Consider the following 23,343-nt stretch of genomic DNA (forward strand, 5'->3'; position numbering starts at 1 on the left):
AAGGAAAAATAAAAAAGAGATTTATTTATTTATTTGTAGTTCATATAGCAGGGACAATGCAGTAGAAACATGACAAGGCAAGGCCATGACTCAGCTGTGAATACATAAAAGGTTTATAGCTAGATAGCTCATTTGCAACCTCAGTCACACAGTCACACACAGATACACAGTTTCCTTCCAACATAAGTAGCTTATCTGGGTAACCACTAGACCTGTGTACTGGCTTACTGATCTTGGACAGAGGAGCAAATATACCTGAGGAGATGCAGAACAATTAGGATGAATAAACAGAGGTGTCAAATGTGAAAATAAAAGTAAAAAAGAAACGGTTTCCTTCCAACACAAGTAACTTATCTGGGTCACCAGTAGCCTGATTATCATCGACGTTCAAATCTCTTCGAGACTTGATCTGACCAAGAGCATAACAATTAACATTTCCCAAACGGCATGGTTGACCCGCCTCCCTTGGTTTGCTTATGGTTGTTTGCTTACCAACAAAGTGGGAGGAGTTCCCGATGCAACTAATAATTATTTACATGGTATTGGTTACAGTCCCTGGAGCAATGCAGGTTTAGGTGCCTTGCTCAAGGGCACTTCAGCCATGGATGGAGATGTAGGGACAGGAACAGGTGGGATTCGAACCTGCAACACTTGCCATTTAGGCCACGGCCTCCTCCTATTATTACAGATAAGGCTAGTGGTAGTATACATGGCAAGATACTGGTAGCGAACCACGTGAGCTAATTTTTTGACCAACAGCGGTTTCCAACAATCATAGTTTGAGTTGCGCACAGTTAGTTTCGCGCAGTCAGGAGAAAACAAACATTTTGAAACCATGTTTTAATAGCAATTGTAATAAAGTAATTACGTAATATGGGAAATTCAAAAATACAGGAAATAGAAACAAGGTGAAAACACAAATACAGGCTGAGCTGCAATAGCTGACACCAGGGCTTCGAACCGGTTCAAGGAACGAAAACGAAAACCAGGAACTTTTTGTATTTTACAGGGAACAGAAACGAAACCGGAAACGTTATTATTTTTTATGTTCTGGAACGGGAACACTTATTTAAAAATAATGGTAACCGGTTAATACCGGTTAATACCGTTCCTCAAACAAACAAAAAAAAGTCATTATTTTCCTGTGCACGTTACCATGACGGCTGAGGTTCACGTCCTGTGTGACATCAGACATTCTCTGACTGAATGGAGAGAGAGCTGTAGATTACAAAGTCTTCACTCCACATCTTAATTAAGAGAAACCACTGTCATACAAAAGGACAGAGTTTGCATTGCATTATTGTAAGACATTGCAGGGAAGCGCGTGTAAAGCGCACCGACAATGTTTGGCGTTATTGGGCATCGCTTCAAATATGCACAAACTCACAATGTCCATCATAGTGCTCCGCGTGACCCAAGTCAGCATGGAGCGCACATTTTCATCTTCTCCGCTTAGGTCGTCCCTGAATGACAAAATTCTGGAGGATATTCTTTTCATCCGCTTGAATAAACAGTTTTGAATGTAGGCTGACTCATTTGCACTTCCGTCTTTCTTGGTTAACGTCAGTTAGGCCTATGGGGAGTAATCAGCTGACAGGAACGAAATTAACCGTTCCGGGAACAATATTTTTTGGTTCTAACCGGTTCGGGAACATCAATTTATTGGTGGAACTCAGAACCGCGAAACGTTATAATTCTGTTTCTGTTCAGAACGGAACGTTTGGAAAAAAATAACGGTTCAAAGCCCTGAGAATGTTTAAATTTTATAATAACACTAAAAAAATAATGTATTTACATTTCGTAATATAATAATAATGCATTTTATACATTATCCCATTAAAACACGGCGCTATAAATTTGCTGTTACCAGAATGGCAATGACAGAGTCAATTACTAAAGGCCCTGTGTTATAGCATAGTAGAGTAACACTACTGTGGTAATTAACCTTTCAGTGACTCTTACTGCGTGTCACTGGTGGTACGGCATGCATTGTGGGGCTACATGATAAAATACATCATAAAACACATTTTATGTTTGCATTTTATAATACCACTAAGAAAATAAATGTATTTACATTTTATAATAACAGTAAGACAATAAAAGTATTCCTCTGTTTGGAACTCCAGGTTCATTCATAAGTGGCCTTCAGCCAGTCGAAGAACTAATAGAAGAAGCAGGAAAGCTACTTCGAAAACATTGCTTTAAAAATAAAATAAAAAAACACTTTGTGCGGTGCTTTGAAGTTTAACTTCATGAGGAGAGAGTCAGCTAGCTGACTCTTCAAGGCTGAAATGAAAAACCAACACGACAGCATCAGCAAAAAAAAATCAAAGTGAAGTTTTACTGAAAGGTAAACAACTAAAAGTGAAAAGACAGGGACAAAGTAAAGGTAAAAATAAAAAAGTCTAAAAAAAGCAATAGTTGGTGTGGGTGGTGTGGCCCTTAGAGCTAATGCACCTGTCCATAAATGCACTCGCTAACTTTAAAGTGATACTGTCCCATTTTGGAAATAAAGTCATATTACACCTCCCCTTGAGTTAAATAATTGAGTTTTACCTATCTCCTTTCTTTCTACTTTCAACCGTTCTCTGATTATGGCAGTGCAAATTTTACCTCCATGCTAGCAGTTAACATTGAGTCCTATGAGACCAGCTGGCGGCTAACTGGTCTCATAGGACTCAATGTTAACTGCTAGCTTGGATGTAAAACGTGCACTGCCATACTCAGAGAACGGTTGAAAGAAGAGGAGACAGTATCACTTTAAGCGATGGTGAAAGCCCAACTGGGAAACTCCAACTCCCATTGTCATTGTGACACAGCACTCCACAGCACACAAGCGAACACTGCACATTTTCAGAAATGGTGGACTGTTCCTTAAATAAAAGCAATCATTTTAAGAGACAGACAGTAGATCTGAGGCTGTCTGAAGTTATGGTTTGTGTTCCTCACCGTGTTTGTGAAGACATGTGAAGTAGTGTACGCCCGCCACTGAGCCGTTGGTGTGTGTGTGTGTGTGTGTGTGTGTGTGTGTGTGTGTGTGTGTGTGTGTGTGTGTGTGTGTGTGTGTGTGTGTGTGTGTGTGTGTGTTGTTCCTCACCGTGTTTGTGTGCGCATGTGAAGTAGTGTACGCCCGCTACGGAGCCGTCGTTCTTCCCGTCCGGCCGGCTGAGTTCCACTCCGGCCCACATGCCGCCCGCAAACTCCGTACCGCCGCAGAAACGCAACGCGCCCACCTACACATGGATACATACACGCACACACACACACACACACACACACACACACACACACAGACACATGGACACACACACACACACACACACACACACACACACACACACACGCACACAGACAAACAGACACACACACACACCTTTGTTAGACAAATAAGTTGTACAATAACCAAAAGGCAACATGCCAACATATGCTCGTACGCACGCACACATGCCGCCCGCAAACTCCGTACCGCCGCAGAAACGCAACGCGCCCCCCTCGAGTAGACATGGACACACACACACACACACACACACACAGACACATGGACACACACACCTTTGTTAGACAGAAACGCAACGTGCCCACCTAAGACATGGACACACACACACACACGCACGCACACACACACACACACACACACACACACACACACACACACACACACACACACATACACAGACACGCAATAAGTTGTACAAAAACCGAAAAGCAACATGCCAACATATATGCACACACACCAATGTGCACGCATACGCACGCACACACACAACATGCTTAATCTGTACTGCCGCAGAAACGCAACATGCCCAACTGCATATGGACAACACATGCACGCACGCACGCACTCAAGCATGCACGCACGCATGCACGCACGCACACACGAACGAACGCACAAACAAGACTGGACATTAATATGTAGATACTACCTCAGCTACGCAATATAACCTCTTACACATGGACACACACACACACACACCTTTGTTAGACAAAGTTAAAACACACACACACACACACACACACACACACACACACACACACACACACACACACACACACACACACACACACACACACACACACCCCAAAAGTTAAATCTGCATTTCCACATTCAAATACACACACAAAGCAGAAGTGGGATCCAGGGGACTTAAATGAATGGCTCATCCACACATCAAGCAGATGAGGACACAACATAATGAAACCAGAGGGGATGAACTGGGTTGCCAAATGAGACCGGTGATTTCCAGCCCAAGAGATGCTTAAAATCCGCCTGGAAGGAAGCACTAAATCCCACCCAATTTTATTTCAATTATATTGATTTCTATAGCCAAAGATTTGCAGAAAAATACGCCCAAAAGCCCATTTTACCCCTTTTTACCCGCAAACGGCAATCCTAAGCAGCCCAATTGGGCGGGAAACCGCCCAATCTGGCAACACTGGTTTTGAAATGGCCATGAATAGCATGGGGAAAAGACCTGAGGAGGAAAACACACACACACACACACACACACACACACACACACACACACACACACACACACACACACACACACACACACACACACACACACACACACACAGATTACACACACACACACACACAGTAGGAGAGTCACAGAGAGAGGCACACACACACACACACACACACACACACACACACACACACACACACACACACACACACACACACACACACACACACACACACACACACACACACACACACACACACACACACAAATGCTCACACACACAGTGGGAGAGTCACGGAGAGAGGCAGGCATTGAAATATGATTCAGCGCGATGCTTTGAAATACAGATAATGCAGCACGTTGTTCAATAAAGCCATTTCCTTCTGCTGTCCTTATCATCCTCCCTTCCTCCAGTCTCCCTCAGTCTCCCATAGTCTCCTCAGCCTCCCGGGAGCAATGACAAGTGAGTCCTCTTTCATATCCCCCAAGATGCAAAGCATAAAGAGCGGAGCTACAGTGAGTCCAATGTGTATTTGATCCCTTGCTGATTTTGCTGGTTTGCCCACTAATAAAGACATGATCAGTCTATAAATGTATGATAATATGTATTCAAACATGGAGAGACAGATTATCAAAAAGAAATTCCAGAAAATAACTTAAAATAATATATTTTGATTTCTTTGTATTTAATTTAGGCAAATAAGTATTTGACCCCTCTAGCTAAAGAAGATAAAGTGCTTTGTGGCAAAGCCCTAGTTGTCTAGCACTGAGGGCAGATGCTTCTTTTAGTTGATGGCAATGTTTGTGCATAAAGTAGACAAGATTTTTGCCCATTTTTCTTTGCAGATTATCTCTAAAACATGAATAGTTTGTGGCTGTAGCTTGGCAAATGGGAGGTTCAGTTCCCTCCATAGAATTACTATAGGGTTAATATTTGGAGACTGTCTAGGCCACTTCACGACTTTAATAAGCTTCTTCTTGAGCCACTCCTTCGTTGCTTTGACTGTATGTTGTGTATTAATGTCATGTTGGGAGATCCAAAAATGGCCCACCTTCAGTGTAGTGGTGGAGGGAAGGATGTTTGCACTCAGAATTGCACATTACATGTCTCCCTCCATCCATTTGTTGATGATGTGAAGTTGTCCTGTGCCTTGGCCAGACAAACACCCTCAAACCATAATGATACCACTTTCATGCATGATGGTGAGGAGGGTGTTCTTGGGATCATAGACAGCAGTTCTCTTTCTCAAAACACATTGAATTGTGTTAATGCCAAACAGCTTGCTTTTGGTTTCATCTGACAACAGCACCTCCTTATCATATCCTAAACCAGTCTGATGTTCGTGGGCAAACCTCAGGTGGAACTGCACAGGTTCCTTCTGAGGTAGAGGTACCACGTGTGCACTACAGGATTTTAAACCTCTGTGGCATTAAGTGCTACCAGTAGTTTTCTCAGTGATTTTGGTCCCAGTAGCTGTTATATCATTGCCTAGTTCATCACGTACAGGTCTAGGGTGCTTTCTTTCTGTTCTCATGATTATTAAATCCCTACAAAAGGTCAAATCTTGTATAGAACCCCAGACAGGCTGATGGATAGTCATTTTATATTCCTCACATTTTGGAAAAAATGCATCAACAGTTGGGCCATTAATACCCAGTCTCTTTCTTGTGGCTTTGCAGCCCATTTAATCTTTGCTCAGGTCTAAAATCTTGTCCCTGATATCATTTGACCGCTCTTTGGTCTTTCCTATGCTGGTGAGGTTGGACTGTGACTGATTCACTCATACTATGGACTGATTCTGCTGATTCAATGTGTCTTTTTTGTATGTTAGTATGTACAGGTGTATTTAATTCAGATGGCAAGTTGATCGGAAGTGCCCATCTGGTCTGTAGGCCCGGAACTGTTATCAGTTGGCAGGGGATCAAATACTTATTTTGCTCGATGAAATGGACAAAAATTAATATATATTCTCTTAAGTTAATTTCTGGATTTTCTTTTTGTTATTCTGTCTCTCCATATTAGAATATATATTGTCATAACATTTGTTGACTGATCATGTCTTTGTTAGAAGGCAAACCAACAAAATTAGCAAGGGATCAAATACTTATTGGACTCACTGTATAATGGAGGGCAGCACTATAAGTGTCTTGCCCTGGGGCCCTATGTGCAATTGTTCCGCCACTGCAAAGCCTGTTTATATACACTTCAGCCCACCAGAAGCCCATTGCTTCCACCGCTCAAAACCTTCTTAACTCTGAAGTGAACTCTTATTCTTTTAAAGTTTTTTTTTTTTTTTTGGGGGGGGGGGGGTCTTTCACGACTTTATTGATGATAGGACAGTTTGAGAGGTGGACAGGAGGAGAATGGGGAGAGAGATGGGGAGGGGTCAGCAAAGGGAATTGAGCCCGGGTCGGCCACATGGCAGACGAGTACCCCACCGGTTGGCCACGGCAGGGCCCTTAAAGGGACACTGTGTGAGATTTTTAGTTGTTTATTTCCAGAATTCATGTTTCCCATTCGTTAATGTTACCTTTTTCATGAATACTTACCAGCACCATCAAATTCTAAGTATTCGTTATGACTGAAAAAAATGCACTTTTCTTACATGAAAAGGGGGATCTTCTCCATGGTCCGCCATTTTGAATTTCCAGAAATAGCCATTTTTAGCTGCAAAAATGACTGTACTTGGACCATACTAGAAAATATTAGTTTATTACTATGGAAACTTTCATGTAAAGATCAAATTTGGCAATAGGCAGCCCATTTTCAATTCGCAGCATAGTTGCAGTACCTTTTTTGACCATTTCCTGCACAGTGTCCCTTTAAATGAACTCTTAAAGGTGCGCTGTGTAATATATTCAGTAGTTCATTTCCAGAATTCGTGCTGCCCATTCACAAATGTTACCTCGTTCATGAACCCTTACCTCCACCATCAAATTCTAAGTATTCAACTCATTATTGAGCATTAGTTAGTTCGCAGTTCAGCTGTCAGCAGTCGTTCTCTTCATTTTCAAAAGGTCCCAGTCCTTCATAATAGACACAAAAACTAATACAATCAATGCTGGGAAACCTTGTACAATCTTCAGAATTTACAAGCATGATGCATCCATTGTAGAAACCAGAGCGCAAAATGAATGTTAAAGGCGCACTGTGTAGGATGGTGGCCAGAGTGGGTACTGCAGCTACGGTATGCGGCTCATTAAAACTGTGCTGCCCATTGCCACATTAGATATCATGGATATTTACCAAGTAATAAACTGATATGGGGGCAGTCATGGGTGAGCGGCTAGGGCGTCAGACTTGCATCCCAGAGGTTGCCGGTTCGACTCCCGACCCGCCAGGTTGGTGGGGGGAGTAATCAACCAGTGCTCTCCCCCATCCTCCTCCATGACTGAGGTACCCTGAGCATGGTACCGTCCCACCGCACTGCTCCCCATGGGGCGCCACTGAGGACTGCCCCCTTGCACGGGTGAGGCATAAATGCAATTTCGTTGTGTGCAGTGTGCAGCGTTCACTTGTGTGCTGTGGAGTGCTGTGTCACAATGACAATGGGAGTTGGAGTTTCCCAATGGGCTTTCACTTTCACTTTCGATATTTACTACTATGACTAGTAGAAGAACAGAACGTTTTGCAGCTACCACTGACTATTTCTGGAAATTCAAAATGGCGGACATGGAGAAGATCCACCTTTTCACGTATGAAAACTGCAATTTTCCCTGTCATAATGAATACGTAAAATATGAAGGTGGCTGTAAGTATTTGTGCAAAGGGTAACATTTGTGAATGGGCAGCATGTCTTCTGGAAATAAACAACTAATACATTGGGACTGTGATGCCTTCATGAGTGACGAGAGGTCACAGCACATTTAGTCAGACAGTAGTTGTTGCCATATCTTTTAAAAATGGCATTGCTCTTTTTTTTTAAACAAAACAAATACCCACAAGATAAGATACTACTTTGGACTACCTACCTATGATTGGGCCTTAGCCCTCAGCCCTCATCCCTCACCCCTTCTCTCCCCCTTGTACCCTTGTCTCAGGGTTACCGTAAATCAAGGAGGGTAAACATTTAACAGGTCTGTGCCTAGCTGAACTGTTACCTTTTGTCTAGTGACGACCATGTGATCCCCAACCAGACTTTGCTATTCCACCATCTCACAATTGCCAAATTCAAATACTACCTTTGGTCCAGCAATGACCATGCGGTCCCCAACCCTGATGCCCACGGTATGAAGAGCAATATGGAAATATTTTGGCTTGCAGTGTGGTTGAAGGTGAAGATTGTGTAACCTGATTTTCATCATCTGGCTGCATTCAGCAACTACTCGCGGGGGCGTTCCATTCCCTGCCGCTCGGAAGGGCATACCAGAGGGCAGGAGTCAGGTTAAAGACTGTGCAGGAAAAGGTGCAGGACAAAGGCTGACTGTAGTTTTCAGAGTGAGGAGTGGGCACACTTGAAGAAATCCCTTTTGTTGTTCTTTTATTGTTAAATGGCTGGATAACGTCTCATCAGATTCTCTACCGTTGTATATATTTCGGCTTGACCACAAAAGAGCACGGCTTTCCAATAAACAAAGATGCACTAGTTTGCAAAAAGTATAGTTTTTAACAGTGTTAACATGCAGGGCAAAGGGCAGAAATGCCTCCAACCTAGTATCAGTCAGGAGACAGGCACCCAGACTTGCATGCCCAGTTCAGGGAACGCGGTGAGCAAAGGCCTCCACTCTGGCAGCTGGTCCTTCCTTGTCTGACTCATTCTGACTACTTGACTTGCTTTTCTACTCCATAATATTACAATTGCCTATTGCTCAATTGTTAACCTTTTGCCCAGTGCGATAGCGCGATCCCCCACATATTTTCCTACGGATGCGAGCAAGGCTTTCTGACTACAAGTACTTTTGACTACCTAAGACATGCTTTCCATAATCTCACAATTTCCTAATTCAACAGTAGTTATTATGATCTTGACTTGTCTTGCTGTTATGTGTTGTATGGATGGCCACCCCCTCTCTCTCTCTCTCTCTCTCTCTCTCTCTCTCTCTCTCTCTCTCTCTCTCTCTCTCTCTCTCTCTCTCTCTCTCTGGCTCTCTCTGGCTCTCTCTCTCTCTCTCTCTCTCTCTCTCTCTCTCTCTCTCTCTCACCTTTTGTCCAGCGACGACTACGCGATCGCCCAGCCGTATGTCCATTGCTGCGAGGTGCGCGCGTGCCTTCTCTGCGAGTGCGCCGGTGCCGGTCCCGGTGCGGCAGGAGGAGAGTAGCAGGGCGAGGGGGGGGGTGCGGGGCCGGGGGGGCAGGGCGTCTCTCAGCAGGGCTCGCAGCTCCTTCGCCTGCGCCGCCGCGTCCGCCATCTCCAGCGGCATGTCCACCGGCTCCGGAACCACGTCGGCCGGGTACTGACCCTTCTCATTCTAGAGGAAGAGGAAGAGAAAGAAAAGGGAAATTAAACAAAAATCTGTTAAAGAGTGAGTGAGCGTGCGGCATGTCCACCGGCTCCGGAACCACGTCGACGGGGTACTGGCCCTTCTCGTTCTGGAAGAAGAGGAAGAGGAAGAGGAAGAGGAAGTGAGGAAGAGGAAGAGAGTGAGTGAGTGAGTGAGTGAGTGAGTGAGGAAGAGGAAGAGGAAGAGGAAGATGAAGAGGAAGAGGAAGAGGAAGTGAGTGAGTGTCCACGTGCTCCGGGACCACATCGGCCGGGTACTGACCCTTCTCATTCTGGAGGAAGAGGAAGAGGAAGAGGAAGAGGAAGAGGAAGAGGAAGAGGAAGAGGAAGATGAAGAGGAAGAGGAAGAGGAAGTGAGTGAGTGAGTGAGTGAGTGAGTGAGTGAGTGAGTGAGTGAGTGAGTGAGTGAGTGAGTGTATGAGTGAGTGAGTGAGTGAGTGAGTGAGTGAGTGAGTGAGTGAGTGAGTGAGTGAGTGAGTGAGTGAGTGAGTGAGTGTGTGGTGTCCACGGGCTCCGGGACCACGTCGGCATGGTACTGGCCCTTCTCATTCTGGAGGAAGAGGAAGAGGAAGAGGAAAATGGAGAGGAAGAGGAGGAGGAAGAGGAAGAGGAAGAGGAAGAGGAAGAAAAGGGAAATCAAAGAAAAATCTCTGTTAAAGACAGATCTCAGGTCAATTTCATAAACTAAAAGGGGTAGTTTAAAATTGAAGAAGGCACACGCCAAAACACGTTTGTGCAATAAAAACACAAGTTATGCAAGGTGCAGCCCCTTTTCTGAAAAACCAGGGAAAGAAACAGAAAATGAGAAATTAATATTTAAAAAGAATTGAGTTTTTGTTAGAGTGCTTCATCATTGTTATTAATGTCTAGAGAATCATAATAGGCAAACAAGCAAATAACCAAACAAGTTGACACTCATCAGAATTAAACTTAAAAGAAAAAAAAAACTTCCCAAGTTCTTCCAAAAACTTTTGCAAGTACACAGCCAAACTAATCCACTCATTCAAATAGCAGGGGAAAGCAGCAGACAAACTGGCTGGAGAAAATAAAAGTTCCACTAGATATTCATTCCAGACAAACTCGCTGGAGAAAATAAAAGTCCCACTAGATATTCATTCCAGACAAACTCGCTGGAGAAAATAAAAGTCCCACTAGATATTTATTCCCCCTTGTGTTCCCAAGCACAGCCCATTTCACTAATTACTTCATCTAACCTGGCTGAAGCACTGAGCTATTTTTGGAATCAGCTTATTCAATTAATTGTCTGGAACAATTACGTACTATAAGGGAGGAGGACTTTTATTTTCTTAGCTCGGAATGTCTGCCTCTGTTTAGGAGAGAAGGCAACTGTTTGGAAGAAAACAAAAAAAAGTTAATTACTAGAAACAACTCTGAAAGACATGAGGACGAACAGGGACCGGATTAAGATGGCCAGGGGCTCCTAGGCTATAAAGGTTGCTGTGGGCCCCCCAGAAGGCAAATTTTGAGACAAATTTACATACACAGTGTCATCATTACGATCTAGGAATTGAGGATAACGTGTCTACCAACTGTACTGAACACAACAGATATTTTTTTCAATATGGCATCTTGTCACTATTCTGTGATTTTTCACTTTTGACCAATCAGAGGCCCCCTAGCAGGTAGGGGGTCCCCTAGGCTGCAACCATATCTAGCCTGTGGTGGGGGGCCCTAGGCTGCAGCCATATCTAGCCTGTGGTGGGGGGCCCAAGGCTGCAACCATATCTATCCTATGGTGGGGGCCCCTAGGCTGCAGACATATCTATCCTGTGGTGGGGGCCCTAGGCTGCAGCCATATCTAGCCTGTGGTGGGGGGGCCTAGGCTGCAGACATATCTAGCCAGTGGTGGGGGGCCCTAGGCTCCAACCATATCTAGCCTGTGGTGGGGGGCCCTAGGCTGCAACCATATCTAGCCTGTGGTGGGGGGCCCTAGGCTGCAGCCATATCTAGCCTACTGGTATCGGTATCGGCACCCGATACTGGTCATTATACTCATACTCGTACTCATCAAACACTTGCAGATACCAGCCATGGATACTGCTGTTACACAAAACAACGCAAATTCTTGTCACGTTCTGTGGACTTGAAAGCAGCATGGAAAAAAGTGCCACCTCATACATTTACTAACATTTAAATCTACATGGAAATGGACAATAAAAATATCACAGGTGGAAAAAAAACAAGGCCATGCATTTATTTTCATTGTATTTTGGTGATAAAAGGTATCGGTACTCGGTATCGGCAAGTACACACATTAATGTACTTGTACTTGTATCGGTTTTCAAAAAAGTGTTATTGGTGCATCCCTAATTGGTATGAGTTGGCATATTGCAGCTACTGCAAATTTGACACAGCAGTATCTCTAAAATGCGACATATTTGGACCATAACCGTGCGGACACACCGTGAACCTTGAACGCGTGGAAAGATGCGGAAGTAATTGACTTTGTATGGGAGAGCAGGCGGCGAACGAGGCAAACGGGAGCGTTTCTAGAGGCGAGGGCGTCGAAAGCGTCAAAAGCCGAGGGCGGCACAAGTTCAACTTCATCTAAAAATATGTAATGAGCTCGGCGGTAGCAGGGCGTCAACCAATGGAATGTTCACATTTTTCTAAACACGAGCTTCAGTTGGTCGAGATTTCTGGCCGAACGCTTCAGGTTGAATCTTTTTCCTCGTTCAACGCCCCTGACCAGTGCTTTCCAGGCAGGAGTCAGCAGCGTTGTGGCTCTTTCAACGCCGGCGGTGTGATCGCGGCATAAGACCTTCTGTCACAAGCTAGAGTTATTATGAAGACTATGAAGACTATGAAGACTATTTTCAGTCTAAACTTAATTTCTTAAAGGGACACTGTGTGAGATTTTTAGCTGTTTATTTCCAGAATTCATGCTACCCATTCACTAATGTTACCTTTTTCATGAATATTTACCACCACCATGAAATTCTAAGTATTCATTATGACTGGAAAAATTGCACTTTTCATACATGAAAAGGGGGATCTTCTCCATGGTCCGCCATTTTGAATTTCAAGAAATAGCCATTTTTAGCTGCGAAAATAACAGTAGTGAAAGTGAAAGCCCATTGGGAAACTCCAACTCCCATTGTCATTGTGACACAGCACTCCACAGCACACAAGTGAACACTGCACACTGCACACAACGAAATTGCATTTATGCCTCACCCGTGCAAGGGGGCAGCCCTCAGTGGCGCCCCATGGGGAGCAGTGCGGTGGGACGGTACCATGCTCAGGGTACCTCAGTCATGGAGGAGGATGGGGGAGAGCACTGGTTGATTACTCCCCCCACCAACCTGGCGGGTCGGGAGTCGAACCGGCAACCTCTGGGATGCAAGTCTGACGCTCTAACCGCTCACCCATGACTGTACTTGGGCCATACTACAAAATATTAGTTTATTACTTTGTAAACTTTCATAAAAAGATCAAATTTGGCAATAGGCAACCCAGTTTCAATGAGCAGCATAGTTGCAGTACCTTTTTTGACAATTTCCTGCACAGTGTACCTTTAAAAATATGTTGTTACTGCACTTAGTAGGGCAGTATACGTAGCATAATAAAGCATGCCACCCACAGCGTGTGTATGGAGTCTTTTGGTCGTCACAGTAACAGCATACAGTACACGCCTGCCGTGAGTTGTGTCTGATGCTGAATTCTTTGATCTAATGATATACAAGCTTGGCATTGCTTAACGAGACTGCAAAACACACACACACACACACACACACACACACACACACACACACACACACACACACGCACACACACACACAGACATACAGACACGCGCACACACAAATACACACACACACACACACACACACACACACACACACACACACAAACACGCTCATACACACACACACACACACACACACACACACGCACACGCACACACACACACACTCGCACACGCGCACACACACACACACACACATACATACACACACACATGGCTAATGCAACAGATTGGTGCCAACAGTCCCCACCCTGTAGCCATTTGAATGCTAATGAAGCATGAGCTTAATGGACATGCTGCTCATTTCTTTCACAACAAAAACAGAGAAAAAGTCAAATAAGGAAAAGAGCCATTGAATGAACATCAAATTCCTTCAATAAGAATGTGTTTTAAAAGGGAAAAATGTGAAATGTGTTTTTGCAACCAATGTCCCAGTAAAAGGTTGGCTCTTTGAATCCCTCTGTGTGCAACAACAAGACACTTCTACAATCAGCATAACGTGATATGACATTTTACAAAGTGTGGTGTGCGAGCGTGTGAAAACACAATAACCGCACAAATACACCTACCGTGACAAGGGCGAGGCGAGCGACGGAAGTAATTTACTTTGTATTGAGTCGTGCGACAAAAGCGATTCTGGAGACTAGAGCGATTTGCGCGACGAGAGCGACAGTTTGAAGTTGAAATCCTTTCAACTTTCTATGACACGGTTCGGCGACCAGTCGCGACAGCCAATGACTGTATAGAGGTCAGTGACCACAGCCAATGGGAATGTTTGAATGCTTTGCCTTCTGCTTGTAACGGACATACTGTAGTCACTTGAATAGCACGTATCGCTCTGTCGCTTGAATCGCATCGCACCTGGTCTATTTGTGCGGTAATGTGTCGGTCACTTGAGTGTTTTGTCTGTACTGTTCATTCACAATGATCAGCCACCATCTCAAAGGCCTAAATACTATCCAATCTTTCTGCCCCACCCACTTTTTCAAGGAAGCTAAGAATGCTGTAAACAGGAGCATTAGAACATGTCACTTAACCAGAACAAATACTTCATTCATAGTAATAAAGAACGCCTTTGTAGGGCTACTGAGACAAAAATAACCCCTTTCTTATTTACTCATCTCAGTAACCTGCGCCAGGTCGTGCAAAAGTTTTTCGGTGCGGGACACCAAGGGTGCATTCCAATAAGCGACCTTGCTTTCCCCACTTCTGCTTGTAGCCTCGTACCAGGAAGTAATATGTCGTGATGACATCACTGACAACAGCATTATATTTAAATACAAAACTCAAAAGTCTTTTTCTCATTTGAGATTGGGATGTTGAATGAAAAACAGTCCCCCAAAAGCTGTTGTGGCTAGGCTGACAGCTGGGAAACTATCGTTTTCTCCACGGAGGAGGGGCCAGGAGGCGGGGCGAGGCCACAAGCACAAGTGGAGGAAGCAAGGTCGCATATGGGAATGCACCCCTTGTGTCCCGCACCGAAAAACTTTTGCACGCCCTGGCGCAGGTTACTGAGATGAGTAAATGAGAGACGGGTTATTTTTAAGTGGAGGAAGCAAGGTCGCATACTGGAACGCACCCAAGGACTCTGAAGCAGACCAGGAGGCCAATCGCTGGGGCCGAGAGGGAAAAGACCCCAACATCTACAGACCACCAGGCCTCCCATAGAGATACTGAAGCCTTTCCAGGAGACTGCTGATGATTGGTACTGATACAAGGACTCATCGTTTGCAGGAGACTGCTGATGATTGGTAGCCTGGGCGAATAGCCGACTGTTGACTCCGTCAATCAGTCTGGCAAAAGCCATGAGGAATCCGTCTCCGTGGACAATGGGAGATGGTCTGATCTTACTCTATCATTTAAATTAATTGAAGTTCCAAACTCAAATTAAAACCCATATTGTGCTTTATTAGCATGCCTGTTACGTTATAGCGTCGCAAAAGCATTCAAATAACAAAACGAAGTGTGAATATAGTTACCATAACCAATCAGTAACGGAGCTCGCGGGTGAGTTCTACGTCACCACTCTCAACTGTTTGCTGATTGGCGAAACACTGAGAGAACTGAGCTCGAGGCTTTTGCCAGACGATGTGCGGAGCCAAAATCTTTGGGTGGAGTACATCGGATGGCGTCGCGAGGCTAGACCACCAGGCCTCCCAAAGAGATACTGAAGCGTTTCCAGGAGACTGTATTGAGACTAAGACTGTGGACTGAATTGCCTATTGCTGGGGACAAATAAAGCTTTCTAATTCTCTTGGTCAGCTGCCTTTGTTGTTTGTAAAGTGTGTTATAAATAAAACAAACTTTGACTTGACTTGATTGTCGGACTCTGATTCTGATCTGTCAAAACAGACACAGGAGAGGATGTTGTCATTTGTCAATTACTGAGCATTTGAACAAAACAGAATGGGGCTTCACTTAAAATTAGAGATGCACTGGATCCTGATTTTTAGGATCCTACCGGATACCGGATCCACTGCTTAAGATCCTGCCGGATCCGGAACCGGATCCTACAAAAGGGTTGAAACACATAGCCTACTCGCACAGGTGGGCCCTTTTTATCACGTTGGCTCAAACTATTTTGACTGAAAAGCCTCGGCTACCGGATCCTGGATCCTGGATCCTGGAACCGGATCCGGATCCTGTGAAAAACCCTATTATCCTGCCGGATCCGGAACCAGATCTTGGATCCTGTACATCTCTACTTAAAATTGTAACTGCACATGAAAAAGAAAAAACATTCTCTCAATATTTTGTTGCTTTTGTGTGTTGAACCAGGTTAGATACAAAATCGTGCTACAATTAAATAAACAATCTTGACAAAAAATGTTGCAGACATTTACCACCTGAATATAAATACGTTTGTTTTATATTTATTGATGTTTTTTTTATATATGCTTCTCAGGTCAATTTCTGCTGTTTATAAAGTGGTTTATATAAATAAACTGTCATTGCCATTGACAAACAGAGACCCGCATACCGTACTTGAATGAGTAGCCTACTACAGTGGTTCCCAAACTTTTTTCAGCGGAGACACGCTTTTGGACTTAAGAATATTTTCGCGACCCCCACTTAGGGAACCACTGGCCAACTAGAATACGGGCAGTGGTGGCTCAGAACCAGAGGGTTGCAGGTTCGAACCCCGCTCTGTCTGACCCCATTGATGTGTCCTTGAGCAAGATATTTAACCCCAATTTTCTCCTGGTGGCAGGGTGGTGCCCTGCGTAGCAGCTTTTGCCACCGGTGTATGAACATGGGTGTGAATGGGGGTGGATGTGAGGCATACAATGTAAAAAGGTCTTTGAGTGCTCGAAGGAGTGTTAAAGCGCTATTTAAATGCAGTCCCTTTACAGCCATTTGCCACCTGAATACAAACGTGTTTGTTTTATATTCATTGATGTTTTTTTGTTATGCTTCTCAGGTCAACTGCTGTGGTTTATAAAGTGCTTTATATAAATAAGCTGTTATTGCCACTGACAAACAGAGAGAGGCACATAGCCCACTAGAATGCCAGTCAGGTAGGAAAGGTTTTGGCAGCGACAGCGAGCGCTGGCGAGAATGTTAATTGAAGGGGAAAAAGACATTTACTGGAATTTCATACACCTATTAAATACACGGGTTCTATAAACTGAGATGTTTGCAATTAGGCTATGAAAGTGAAAGCCCATTGGGAAACTCCAACTCCCATTGTCATTGTGACACAGCACTCCACAGCACACGAGTGAACACTGCACACACAACGAAATTGCATTTATGCCTCACCCGTGCAAGGGGGCAGCCCTCAGTGGCGCCCCATGGGGAGCAGCGCGGTGGGACGGTACCATGCTCAGGGTACCTCAGTCATGGAGGAGGATGGGGGAGAGCACTGGTTGATTACTCCCCCCACCAACCTGGCGGGTCGGGAGTCGAACCGGCAACCTCTAGGATGCAAGTCTGACGCCCTAACCGCTCACCCATGACTGCCCCGCTCACCCATGATCATGCTGAATGGTGAGAAGTTATTTTCTACAGGTGTTGTTTTCTTATTTCTGTTGCCGAGACCCAATACCCATGTTATGTTTGCAACAGGGCTGGACTGGGGGAGAAATAGGGCCCGGGCACTTTTGGCTGAAATGGGCCCCTCATAATTAGTAGCGCAGAACTGACTCAACGGTCAGCCCCGTACCCTTGTGGGCCCCTATTTTCAGAAATGTTTTTAAAAAAATGTTTTTGTTTTTTTTACATTTCTGAAAATAGGGGCCCACAAGAGTGCAGGGTCCACCGGGAAATGCTCGGTACACCAGATGGCCAGTCCAGCCCTTGGTTTGCAACAATAACTGCATATTACTGTATTGTGTCTGTGAACTATGCTGCCCTACAAAGGCAAAATGCAGTAACTACAGTACACCAAGGCTTTGAAGACATGTTCTTTTTTAAATGTTTCTCAAGAAAGAAAAGAACATGCCTTCAAAGCCTTGGCATTGGGTTGGATATCGTACTGTGCTAGTTACTGCAAATTCTACACAGCAATATCTCTGAAAGGGGACACATTTGGACCATAAGGCTTTGTCACAAGATAAAGGGGGTGTAATGAAGACCATTTCACTCTAAACTCCATTTTGACAAAATATGTAGTTACATAACCATGTGGACACAGAAGAGGAACAGTCTTACACTGTCTTGCAGAGAGGGACCCAATTCTCCCCCATTTCTTTTTTTAAGCATTTTTTGGGGCTTTTCAGCCTTTATTGGTTTTTGTGAGACAGGATAGTGGAGGAGAGACAGGAAGTGAGCTGGAAGAGAGAGATGGGGAAGGATCGGCAAAGGACCCGGACCGGGAATCGAACCCGGGTCGGCCGAGTGGTAAACGTGTGCCCTACCATATCAGCGACGGTAGGGCCTCTCCCCCATTTCTAAGCATGGTTTGTTTCTTCTTTCTTTCTTTCTTTTTTCTCTCTCTCTCTCTCTCTGTCCCTCTCTCTCTCTCTCTCTCTCTCTCTCTCTCTCTCTTTTGGTAAAATACAGCACACACACACACACACACACGCGCGCGCGCGCGCGCGCGCGCGCGCGCACACACACACACACTCACACACACACACACACATACACATACACACACACCATACCCATTTCCCATTACTGTTTTACTAGTGTTTGTTTCCAAACTCGATGTCAAACTTTATATTGAAGATGGATGCTTTGTTATGGCTGTTGTCATATACTGTAGGTGCTCTCATTGGGAGTGCCTTGCCTGTGCTTTGGCACCGCTGCGGTGAAGAAATATATTGGATTTTAGATCATTTCTTTGTTCATAAACATGACACCGTGGTTCCTGAGACACAGTCTTTATGGACGTGCATGAAAGGATATGCCTGTGATCAGGGCCGCTGACAGCTTTCGCTGGGCCCAGGACAAAGTCATCTGAAAGGGCCCCTTACCCAATACATACAGTGTAATGGGGACCCATATCTGGGGCCCCTGTCTCCCTGGGCCCGGGACAACGTATCCCTTTGTCCTCCCCTGTCGGCAGGCCTGCCAGTGATATTAGTCAGAGGGGAGAGCATGCCAAGACATCTGAGGTAAACAAAACAAATGTCATGTACATTTTCCCATTCCCTTTGTTTCTGGGGTACATTGTGTAGCGGCTCATGTTTACATAAATAGCATAGACTGTAAACACACAAATGTCAATGTGCAAAATTGAGCATCTGCGGCCTGCATTAATAGTGTATGATATACAGTACAGTACATGTATAGTATAGTATATAATGTAATATGTTTCATTGACTGTGATCAGTGATTATGATTCCAATGACCCAGGCTGTATTTTTTTTTTTTTTTTCGGGGGGGGTTGCATTTAGTTTTCACAGGAAAGTGAAGGAGAGACAGGAAATTATTTGGGAGAGAGAGACAGGGATAACACTAGAGGTGACACGGCAATTTGCGACAGCACTGGGAAATGACACATGGAGCTTCCCAACTTCCGTAGGTAGTATAGGCACCTTCAGTCAATGCAAGACAATGGAGAACACGCCCACCCCTGTCAAAAAATTGACTAAAACTGTGTGCATATGAGGTAACACATTAATCAAAGACTAGATTTGAATTGTCAGGCCAAATATCTACTTCAATCATGTGAGTCGATAAAATACATTTAAAAATCAAATTATATATTTTTATTAAGACAGTTAGCAACACACTTCAACTATTGTCCTTGTATAGTGTGTTGATGGACATTTTCACATGATTAAGCCATTTTTGACAGAGGTGAGCCTCCTTCTCCGTTAATTTCCATTTCTCTGATCTAGCTACAGATAATGGCCGCTACAGATTGCCGTAAGAAGGGGGGCAGGGTCACCTCTAGTGTTATTTTCTACCTCTATGCAAATGACCCTTGCCGGAATCGAACCCGGGTTGCCGGCGCAGCAAACCCAGTGCCCTACCGTTAGGCCACGGCAGGACCCACAATGGCATATTTAACCAGACATGACTTCAAGTTTTTTTTTTTATCTCATTCTTGGCTAAAAATGAAAGGTTTACAGTCCCAGTTACTTTATGTGGTGTTGTTTTGGTTCTGGGCAAAGTGACATTAAAGTGGAATTGCAATGAATGAAGGCTGCACCCTTGGTTGCACATGTGCAAGGTTCCTGGGCCTCTCTTGTTTCATTTTACTTGTGTATGCAAATTTGTGCCAGCCAGCCAGCCAGCCAGCCAGCACCCAACCAGCACCCAGCCAGCCAGCCAGCCAGCCAGCCAGCACCCAGAAAATGTTTTTGATGAGCGGCACTGAGAGAAGTCTGCTCCCAGCTACACTCTACTTTGAAGTCAGATGGAGCAGCCAACAAAAGACAGCATGATAGATGAAAGCCCAACTGGGAAACTCCAACTCCCATTGTGTCATTATGACATTATGACACAACACTCCACAGCACACAAATGCACACAACGGAATTGCATTTATGCCTCACTTGTGCAAGGGGGAAGCCCCCAATGGCGGCCTCAAGGGAGCAGTGCGGCGAGACAGTACCATGCTCAGGGTACCTCAGTCATGGAGGAGGATGGGGGAGAGCACTGGTTAATTAAACTGGCGGGTCGGGAGTCCAACCGGCAACCTTTGGGCTACAGATCTGACACCCTAACCGCTTACCCATGACTGTTTTTGATGAGCGGCGCTGAGAGAAGTCTGCTCCCAGCTACACTCTACTTTGAAGTCAGATGGAGCAGCCAAAACACAGCATGAGATGAAAGCCCAACTGGGAAACTCCAACTCCCATTGTGTCATTATGACACAGCACTCCACGGCACACAAGTGCACACTGCATTGCACACAACGGAATTGCATTTATGCTTCACCCGTGCAAGGGGACAGCCCCCAATGGTCCCCCAAGGGGGCAGTGCGGCGGGACGGTATGCTCAGGGTACCTCAGTCATGGAGGAGGCTGGGGGAGAGCACTGGTTAATTACTCCCCCCACCCACCAACCTGGCGGGTTGGGAGTCGAACTGGCAACCTTTGGGCTTTCGCCACCCTAACCGCTTACCCATGACTGTTTTTCATGAGCGCTGAGAGAAGTCTGCTCCCAGCTACACTCTACTTTGAAGTCAGATGGAGCAGCCAACAAAAGGCAGCATGAGAGACGAAAGCCCAACTGGGAAACTCCAACTCCCATTGTGTCATTATGACACAGCACTCCACAGCACACAAATGCACACAACAGAATTGCATTTATCCCTCACTTGTGCAAGGGGGGAGACCCCAATGGCGGCCCCAAGGGAGCAGTGCGGCGAGACAGTACCATGCTCAGGGTACCTCAGTCATGGAGGAGAGCACTGGTTAATTACTCCCAGTAATTGGGAGTCCAACCGGCAACCTTTGGGCTACAGATCTGACACCCTAACCGCTTACCCATGACTGTTTTTGATGAGCGAAGTCTGCTCCAGGCTACACTCTACTTTGAAGCCGACAAAAGACAGCAGATGATATGTGGTTGGTGTGCTGGACCAGAGCTTGATGTTAACTTTTACCAGAGAGAGTAGAGAGAGAGGTTCCATTGGCCCATTGCTTCCTGGTTCTATTATGGCCCCCTTTAGGCAGACCTAGGCAGACCTAAGGACTGTTCTATTCATTGTAGGAGCATTATGACACGGCCCTTTAGGCAGGCCGGAACCTGGTCGCGTTAGGTGCCCATAGAAACCTATTATGTTGGCATATCTCTATATACTTAAAGAATCTCTGCTTTTACGCTCACCAGCCACTGTGGCTAGTGTTTTTCCCGAGGCACCAGCCATTTAGCTTTTCTGCTAGCCAGAGTTTTTATGTCAGTTTTATTTTTCCTTTAGGATATTCTTGCATTTACACAATTGCATTTACACAATTGATGCAAATACTGTGATATGTCACACCAAAGAATAAGTTACCTGTCAGAGTGGCTAGTGAGAATGACATTGTAGATAATCACTTTTGGCTGGACCATCAAATACACTACAGTACAGGGCTTAAAGTGATACTGTCGCATTTTTGGAAATAAGTTTATTTTACACCTCTCCTTGAGTTAAATCACTTATCCCTGTCCCGGCTTAATCACTTTTTAGAAACACCTTATTGTAATTCTCTACTATAGCTGGCATGTTTGCAATCAATCCATAATATATCCATTATCCATCAATACCTTTTCTTTTTGCCATATCACTTATCCCGGTCCCCGGCCGGGTAATCACTTTCTTGAAACACCTTCTTGTAATTCTCTGGTGTAGTTGCCTGGCGTGTTTGCAATCAATCTGAGGTTTCTAGGGATGCACCAATATCACTTTTTTGAAAACCGATACAAGTACGAATACATTAATGTGTGTACTTGCCGATACAGAGTTGTACCGATACAGATACCTTTTACCACCAAAATGCAACGAAAATAAATGCATGGCCTTGTTTTTTTCAGCCTGTGATATTTGTCACATTGTCCATTTCCATGTAGATTTAAATGTTAGTAAATGTATGAGGTGGCACTTTTTTCCATGCTGCTTTCAAGTCCACAGAACGTGACAAGATTTTGCATTGTTTTGTGTAATAGCAGTATCGTTCCAGGTATCGGCAAGTGCTTGAAGAGTACGAGTATGAGTATAATGAGCAGTATCGGGTGCCGATACCAATACCAGTATCAGTATCGGTGCATCCCTAGAGGTTTCAGGTTAAATCTCGCAGGTGGACACCTGGACACTCGCTTCTCTTCTTTCATTAGCTGGCGGGACAGAGTGTGTGGCTGGGGGTGGGGGGGCGCTGGAGCGTGAAAACGTATTTAAGACTGTAGCAAAGTGGCGAGATGTGCATTATCTGAGCGAACGTCACTAACGTCACGTAACGAAATCACTAACGTCATTTTCATTATGGGGGCTTTATAGCTCATTCAAAAAGTCGAGAATCCCCAGAAAGCCGACCTAAAACCTCGGGAAAGTGGGAGTGAACATTTGGTGACGCAATGCCAGATCGATAATTATCGAGGTTGATCTCTGGCGGAAGTATAGAACAACGAGTTCCCGAGCTTGTGTTTTGTGTGACGACACACGCATCATCAACATGGCGCCCATGCATGCAACTGACATGTAAACAGTATCATAAAAGCTAAAATATCGTCTTGTAATCACTATCAACAACACCAGTTGATGTCATTCAATTGCAGATGCATATAT

At 44.8% G+C, this 23,343-nt stretch overlaps 1 protein-coding gene across 1 annotated transcript in view; it reads right to left on the reverse strand.

Moving 5' to 3' along the window:
* The window catches only part of zgc:103755 (uncharacterized protein LOC449988 homolog), a 119,064-nt gene that overhangs the window by 41,082 nt on the left and 54,639 nt on the right, over positions 1–23,343 (reverse strand). Inside the window, exons 7-8 of the mRNA XM_063183415.1 lie at positions 9,612–9,878; positions 3,098–3,233 (exon numbers count right to left, since the gene is read on the reverse strand). Of these exons, the coding sequence (XP_063039485.1) occupies positions 3,098–3,233; positions 9,612–9,878 (403 nt within the window). The remainder of the gene's footprint in view (positions 1–3,097; positions 3,234–9,611; positions 9,879–23,343) is intronic.

Source organism: Engraulis encrasicolus, chromosome 19 (genome assembly GCF_034702125.1).
Source record: "Engraulis encrasicolus isolate BLACKSEA-1 chromosome 19, IST_EnEncr_1.0, whole genome shotgun sequence".
NCBI lineage: Eukaryota > Metazoa > Chordata > Actinopteri > Clupeiformes > Engraulidae > Engraulis > Engraulis encrasicolus.